Source organism: Helobdella robusta, assembly GCF_000326865.2.
Source record: "Helobdella robusta unplaced genomic scaffold HELROscaffold_4, whole genome shotgun sequence".
NCBI classification, from domain to species: domain Eukaryota; kingdom Metazoa; phylum Annelida; class Clitellata; order Rhynchobdellida; family Glossiphoniidae; genus Helobdella; species Helobdella robusta.
Genome location: NW_008704902.1, coordinates 6,714,796 through 6,723,697, shown reverse-complemented (window position 1 = coordinate 6,723,697; position 8,902 = coordinate 6,714,796). Strand labels below are relative to the sequence as shown.

General features: G+C 32.8%; 1 protein-coding gene across 1 annotated transcript; it reads right to left on the bottom strand.

Annotated features, from left to right (window-relative positions):
* Positions 1–3,828: 3,828 nt before the first annotated feature.
* Positions 3,829–6,651, bottom strand: HELRODRAFT_162782 (hypothetical protein; the record flags this gene model as incomplete). The annotated part of the gene is made up of 3 exons (XM_009024883.1): positions 3,829–4,023; positions 6,347–6,466; positions 6,613–6,651. 3 exons carry the CDS (start codon positions 6,649–6,651, stop codon positions 3,829–3,831), a joined length of 354 nt encoding a protein of 117 aa, XP_009023131.1.
* Between the last annotated feature and the right edge of the window lie 2,251 nt (positions 6,652–8,902).

The following is an 8,902-nucleotide window of genomic DNA, read 5'->3' as shown; positions in this document are numbered from 1 at the left end:
AACATTATATCCATAGACGAATTTAGACAACTTTGACGGGGAGAGCCAAGAAACAAACCAAATTTTCGAGTGTGTGGCCAAAATAAGACTGGTGGCAACGTTTTTTCTTAAAAAATTGTTTTCTTGTGTAAAAACTGATGTTTTACTGAGTTTCATTGAAAATACTGCTCACATCGTTTTCCTACCGTTCTTTGCTGTCAATATCTGACCATTCTGATAGATTCTGCTTCAAAAACAAACACAGTTTTAAATTTTGAACTAATATAAATACAGTTTACTGTGCCCTAACAACTTGGTTCAATTTGCCTCAACCATAGTGATTCTAGTATTTCAACTGTAGCCTCATCAACATGTTACCAAGGCCTGAAATCAAGTACGTACTGTTTTACTGGATAAAACACTACAAAAATATATATCGTAAATTTATTTACTCTTTTGCAGTTGTATTTTAAAGAACAATCACGTCAACGAGTGAAAATTATTCGAAAAAGGCAAAATCATATAAGCGACATTAGCTTGACAATTTGCAGACATAAACGTGACAGATTTACTCAGGTAGTTCATTACGCATTAATAGTTATAATAAAAAAGGCCTACCGGTATTTGTTATAAATAGCAAATTCACTCAACTGGTTCAACCTCCCGTGATTAATAAGGCCCGGTCTCTCCTATATTCGTTAAACTTCAAAAACTTTGGAACAAAATACAAATGGATGTTTCGATGGCCTGAAAGCATTTATCGAGGCGAGATGAAGAATGGCAAAAGCATCTGAGTTGTGATTTTATGGAATAATTAACAGAAAAAGGTTTTAAAAATAGGTTGAAGTTATTTTATATCTTAGTAGTAAAATTTTTTGGATACAACGGACACAATTTATTTGCACAAGAAGAAATGCCATTAAAACGACAAATTTTTTGAAATTTAGTTACACCGTCACCTACTTTAATTTTTACTTTTATCCTCGTCCATTCATTTTCGGTATTTTAATTATTATAAAACTCTGGCAAGCGGAAAGTTTTTTTTTTATAAATTTTTCATTGTAAAATAAGTTTTTGACAATAAAATAATTTTCATTGTAAAATAAGTTTTTAACAATTTTTTTGACCCCCCTCCCCGTGTCATAAACTGCCACAAATCGACCAACCCCCAAAAATAAGCATGTCACAAAACTTACACCAGTGAAAAGTCATTTAACAATGTAATTGTTCTACGCATTTTATTTTTTATTGATATCAAAATAACGAATGACAAGTTTATATGACGATAGTTTGATATCTAGATGCTTTACCGTAGTTAAAATAGAACGAATTATATTAACTTCTACACCTACATGTCGGTAAACTTTAATGATGGCATTTAAGCTTTATTTAATATTCATGAGCTATTTGCTCGCTTGAAAACTTTAATATTCATTTTGCGCATATATAATGATATAGAATTAGCAAGTTATAAATTTAATAAATTCAACAAAATAACTTTGAAATTTGGCAATATTTTTCATAATTTTTTAAATTGTACATGGCTAACAAAAATAAGAAAAAAAATATTCTCAGCTGATTTTAGACATGCAGGCAAACATCAATTGCCTTTTCTTGACAATCCTACCCTTCTCCTTTTTGTTACTTTTTTAGTCTTATCCGGGATTGATTATTATCCGGGATTTTATCCGGGATTGATTATTGTAACTCGCTTTACTATGGTCTTCCTGATTTTACACTCTATCCTTTAAGTAAAGCTCTGCTGTTCGTCTAGTTGCTCGTGCCCCTTTCTTTTCTCATATATCTCCATATCTTGTTCCCTTGCACTGGCTACCCTTAAAATATAAAATGATCTTTAAGATCTGCACATTAATTAAGCCTCAATAAAAATTATTTTCTAAGCATTTAACAGATATATTATTAAACTTAAACGCCCCAGTTTACGATCGTCCTTTTTTTCTCACTTCTTAACTATTGTTAAACACTCTATTGCTAAATCTGCATTTCCTTTTTTGGTCCTTTTCTCTGGAACTCTCTACCTCCATTTCTGACTAATTCTCAATCCTTTACAAAGTTCACAGCGGATCTCAAGACCCATCTGTTTGAAAAATTCACTGAGGAGCGCTGTTGAACATCGCGAAAGTAGTTCTTTACAAACTAATTGATTTTATTTTTGCTCCTCTAACAACAGCAAGCACATCAATAAACATCACTCACATGCCACGCTATAAATTAAATTAAATTTTCCATGCTTTAGTGCTTATTTAAATGCAGGCAACTGAAATATTGGAATGTACATTCAAATTATCATCATTTTTATCTATTCGTTTATAATATTTCAAGCCAACACATTCAATCAAATTAATTAAACCAAATTAATATACCAGCAGTATACGTCTGGTACCAGAAGTGTAGTCAAAGGGGGCTTTGACGCTGAAAATTAAAAAAAATTTAATATTATTTGTTTAAAACAACTCAATTACAGGGAAATTAATTGGTATTTGGAGACCAAATAAGAATAATACTAAAATATCGAACTAACTTTAAAAAAATTCCAAACTCGCCCACAAGACATCCTCAGCAGCTGCATCTGTTCTAAGGATCCAGATCTGCATCCATCCGTTTGACACTGCAGCATGATGTTGAGTTTTTATAAAACTGAATACATTGATTGCTTGAAAAAATCTAACGACATGTAAGAGACAACTGTTAAAATATCACTTGGCGTTTGGCAAGTTATGATTCTGCTGCATTAGAGCTATTACGTCGATTCAAATATTAAATTAATTTGGTTGAAGATGAATAAATTTGTATGATCGATCGACACATTAATATAAAAATGGGGATTTCTTATTCAATTTGAGGTTTGATACTAAAATTGAAGAACATTTCAAACAAACTAATAAAAAATAGATTTTTTCAGCTCGTGTGTATATGACCACCAATCAAATTTTTTGAAGTTTCAACGAAAAGAAAAAGACAGCATCAACAACACACTCGCAACTCGGTGACAACGATAATAAAAGAAAGAAAACAAAACAATCTGGCCACCAACAGCACCAGCGAACGTGCGAGAATGTCCTGAACTTTAATCCTCATTTCAATTTCAGCTACAAATTCTTCCATTCAAAAGCTCCTGAAGATTTTTTTCAATTCAACTGGTGATAATGAAATTAGAATAATGTAAAAAATAAACACATGTGGCAGTGTTTGTGCAGATCTACATTCCAAGATAGATTGCAGATTGATATTTCTAATGTTCACAATTATATACATACATACGTGCACCAACATACATGCACCAACATACATGCACCAACATACATGCACCAACATACATGCACCAACATAAATGACCAAAACGCAAACATAGCAGCCTGTACGAACATTACATGTGGTTTGTTGTCACGTAAGAAACGATGTGATCAGAGTGAGAAAAACTCTAGCGTAAATATAATTACATGGCGAGGCTTTTCTTTCCTATTAGCCAGTAGCACAAGGGAGCACAGCACAGGACACGTGAGCGGTGGGACAATTTATATCGAGGGTATGTTTCTTCGCAATTGAAAGGTTGTGAATGTATACAGTTGCAGACGTATGTTGAAGGATGTGTTACGTTGCAGTGGGGGATTATTTTGCTTGCGTAGGTGAACATTTTTATTTACATAGCGGAGTTTTGAAGGTGCATGTTTTTGCATATCATTCAAATAATGCTGGAGATTTATTAGCTCACTAAGTTATGCGGAGATTCGCAATTTATTTAATTGTTTATTTAAAAAGTTCCTATCTGTTTCCAAATGAAAAATTAAACTTTGTTTTACAAAACCTTAAAACATTCATATGAAACATTCAACTTAGGAACACTTCATATTTCACACGATGCGATATTGTGCCCTCGACACCATTCAGCCGCTGGCGCCATAAAATATTGAAAGAAGCAATATCTTGAGAAGAATTTTTGTGTGAGAAGCAAAGCCAGCAGGCGCAGTAGGAAACTGCATCTCTTACGAACATTTCAACGTCATTTCGAGCTGGTAATTCAAACTTTTTACAAAATAAGTTACAAAATTACATGAAAGTAAAAGAGAATTAAATTACTGTAATTTATTAAAATTTTTCTAAAATATTCACCAATCAATAAGTATAACGTCGTAACGTCTTTTTAAAACGCAGGAAACAATAACAGCCTACATCATGTTTGCATGCACTTTCGACCAGCCAGTGGGAACTTCTCCAGAGAAACACTTGAAACAAATTCATCCGAATATACAAAAACGAATACATGAACATCAGCGACGAAAATATTAAAAGACAATTTTTTTGAAAGATAAAATCAATCAATTATTAAACCATCGCTTATCTCTTCAATGAGGTTTTAAATAAATATTGTTACAAATACTTTTACAAGCATGGGTGGCAATAAGCTAAAACGACGTTGAAATTGAACAACAACATTTTTAAAATAATATCAAAATTTGTAACAATGTAAATATAACAATATTATATTATTAATATTACAATAAATAAAATAATAAATAATATTACAACAAACTGAACACGTTCTATCCGTCCATCCATCCATTCGTCTTCAATCCATATTTTCATCCTTCAATCAAACAGTCTACTTATTTATCCACCATTCCATCCATCTATCTATCAATCTATCCGTCCATCCATCCGTCCATCTGGCCCTCCACTCATCTATCTATCTATCCATTCATCCATCCATCCATCCATCCATCTATCCATCCATCCATCCATCATTTTTGTACGAAGTCTTTATGGCGTGCAAGTATCTTCATTAATATCACTTCAGCAGCGAGGCATGCAATCACTAGCATGCTCCATTGATGATGATGGTATGGTGGTCAGCATGATGATGATGATGACGATGATGTTTAAGATGATGATGATGATGGTTAAGATGATGATTATGATTATAATTAAGATGATGATTATGATGATGGTTAAAATGATGATTATGATGATGATGGTTGAGATGATGACGATGATGATGGTTAAGATGATGATGATGATAATGTTTGATGATGATGATGGTTAAGATGATGATGATGATGATGATGATGGTTAAGATGATGATGTTGATGTTGATAATGATGTTTGATGACGTTGGTGATGATGGTTAACCTGTTGATGGTGATGTTGATGATGATGTTGTGGTTGATGATGATGATAAAGATGATGATGAGGATGATGAATATGAGGATGATGATGATGATGATGATGATGACGGCATTGATGATAGTCAAAACGATGATGACTGAGTAGTATGATAGTGGACATAGCGACCGTGGTCAAGATGATTGTGAGGTCGATTTTAATGAATGAAATTGATGAGGACGACGACGCTGGCAATGCCGTGATGATGACAACAATGACGTCCATTGGGGCATCAGTCAGTATTCAGTAAGTGTAGCGAAATATTTAAATCAAATTTAAGCTAATATTCAACAGTTTATTTCGTTCTTTAAAAACTGATTTTAGTTGACTGTTTCTAAATACTTAACGGTAGCCTCCCACAAGCTTTTTACTTTTTGGCTTCTAAGTCGTTTTATTCTATTGTTTTAAGCAACTTTGATTCAATTGACAAAAATATCAAAATGAATTGAATTTATTGATGATAATAATCTAAGAAATAATTTTAATCTTGATGGTATTTTAGAAGCAATAAATACATTGTATCATTTAAGTTTTGTAAGAATATAGTCCGAAGTCTAACACACAGGAATGAAAAAGAAGTAAGTTACTCAAATTAGCAAGAAATAAAAAAAAATGTAGGTGACCAACAACTATAAAAATAAAACAATAGGATGTGGACGTAGTAATACTGGTGATAGGAAACAACTTTAAAGATAATAAGTTTGATGTTAATGGAGCTGAAATGGATGGGATAGATCTTGAGTGTTCCAAACTCTAGCAGTTGTGGAAGCCAAACATCGTCTTGTGTTGTGCAATATCATGATGAAGATTAGCAAGCAAAATGGATGTGGAGGAAGAAATAACGACAATCAGCAGCAATGCAGACATGATGAACGAGAAACTGAAGACGAAGACAAAGTTACATCTGAAATGAATACCGAAACTTACTGCCGGCTTAAGAAATATAGAAAGAGCCAAGAGACAGACTAACTTGCCTGCCTGCTGTCAAACCAAGTAAGTTGACTGACTAACCTTCCAATAAATTATTATAAAATTTTAAATTTATAATTATCAATTATAAATTTAAATTAAAAATTATAATCATCTGTCAAAATATAATCAAAAAATCCATTGTGGCGCACAGCCCTAGCTGATCATCTCACACAAAATGATATTCCTATTGGGTGAACGTAATCCATGATATAACCTGTCCGATGTAGAGTTTTAATCGCTTAACTATTAAAAGCTTTCCATGTAGCGAAGCAGTGAAGCGATAAGAACTGTCGCTATTGGCCGCTTGATCGATTGTTCTGGCGTCTGAAGACGGCTGAATGGATGGATGGACAGACGGTAATGTGAATGGATGGCAAATGAATACGACGCAAAATGGATACAAATTGATATAGATGGATACAAAATGATACAAATAGATAAAAATACGATACAGCATGGAGAATTGACAAAAAAACATACATTGACAGCAGAACATACATAAATGCAAAATAGGTTCATTTTTAAATTATTATTCATTAATTAACATTTTTTTCATAGTTGCCCAAACAATTTGTTTAAACTCTACTGTGTTTTATATTAATATGCGAATAACTTAAGAAGAACATAATGCCATGTTGTCTGCTGTCATTATTCTCTACAAATTTTGTACAGACGATTTCCAAAATTTTAACAAGCTTGAAAATTAAAACCACAACTTAAATTGGAAAATATATTACACGCAAGAAACAAAAGGCGTTGAAAAAAATTTCAGTTAGAAAATAAGATGTGAAAACAACACGAATATAGAAGAACAGACAGTTGAAAGCAAATACAAAAAGTATTGGGACTATTTATTGAGTGATAGTTGGATGAATGCGTTTTTGATTGATCACCCATCACTACATATAACACGACTGCTTTCGGATTTAGTAAAAAGAGTATGACCATTTATATTAGATTATCATATTAACGAAAGCTTGAAAATTTATAGTTTTCAAAAAATTGTTTGCTATATTTCATTGAATTGCATCAAACAAAGACGTTGATAGTGTATCGCTAATTCGTTGGTTGCTAATATTTTGTTGGTTTTGGTTTAATATCAATTTAGAGCAGATAGTTAAAAATTGACAATTCTGAGTTCTAAATGCTTGTTGTAATACGAAACTTAACACTAAAATTAGACAAAAGAACATCGGACAAAATGACGTTGGACGTACAAAATGAGCTTTTCTGCCGAAAACGCTTTAAAACAAATCCCGTTTAAAGGCAAATTTTGAGGTCTAATTTAAGTTTTTTAAATAATAAGCACATATAGAATGAGATTTAAATATGTAAGTAATTGCAAACGATAAGATTTACGGTGTTGATGACAAGAACGTTACGATGACTGTGACGATGAGTAGTTACACTTATTGAGATGATGATGAGGATGATGATGATATATTAACAAGCGATGTTGGAAATTAATCTTGTGACTACCGCGATGGTGATTTTAATGTAAATCGATCTAGAAGCCAGGAGGAAGGAAACGCGTTGCAATCTATGATTCATGCACGAAAGCTTCTTTGTCTCAGTTTTGCTGCAACTTCTTGTAATCCGTCCGCATGGCCGATCAGGCTTGCTGTACGCTTTTTGATGTGCTATTTTATGAAAGTCTCCGTCAATACGTCATGTGCCAACAGTTATTTTTTAGTTTTTTTTTGGAAGAAGAAAAATATTTTTTTTATTTTATTAGCTTATCATAAAAAATGTAAAGAAACCAAAACAAAATTTAAAACTTTTTGTTATCGTTGGTACACAAAAAATGTTCAATGAACGGATTTGTAAGAACATAAGGAAGTCGCAATATTACGCCAATTTTTGTGCAAATAATTATTTTATCAATGTAATAACAATAATAATATGAGCATTTATATAGCGCCGATTCGCACAGCTGCTTCAGCCTGTGTTCAGCCTGTGTCTAGACCTTTTTTAAAAACGCTTGTCTCAATACAAAAGGTAACGCATTGCAGACACTTGGAACAGCGTGGAGAAAGCCGCGGCTAGTGGGGTAGGATTTGGCAATATGAATGATTAAGAAACCCGTGGAGGATGCGTCAAGGGATTTGGCATGCTCGTGGAAGATCGTTAAGGTAGGTTGGGGATTTAGGTGATGACATTTTGAAGGTTAGAACAGCAATTTTGAAAATGATTCGAGCAGAGATGGGAAGTCAATGAAGCATTGGAAAGATAGTGGAAGTGTTGAAACAAGGAGACTTATTGAAGATCAGTCGAGCGGTCTTATTCTGGATAGTCTGTAGTCTCTCCCGATGGATGTGCAGGAGGTCCTGTAACATAAATTTAGTAAGTAACGATATAAATTATGAAATAGTTCAAAAAAGACAATGTCGATTGGTTATCAGCAGGTTTTAGCGGAGAAGACACTTTTTAAGTTTCAGAGGCTGTCTGTTTAGATGGGAGGTGACAGATAATATAACAAATTTTTTCTAAAAATAAAAATGTTATATTTCAGTATACAAGCAGGCTATTTTTGATATAATTTCATATTTGCATATGTTTGATAAATTTATTTAAATCAGGAAATCAGATTCTTCTTCTTAGATTAAAGTATTATTGTTTTTAGATTTCTTCATTTATTAAATTAGACAAAATTTATATGTTTGAGATGAGATGTTGCGGCTATGAAGTGCCCGGTCCTCTGTTGTGTTGCTGTGATCAGATTAAAATGTAAAAACTTGAGCCTATCATGCAATTGTACGTTGCGTTGCTA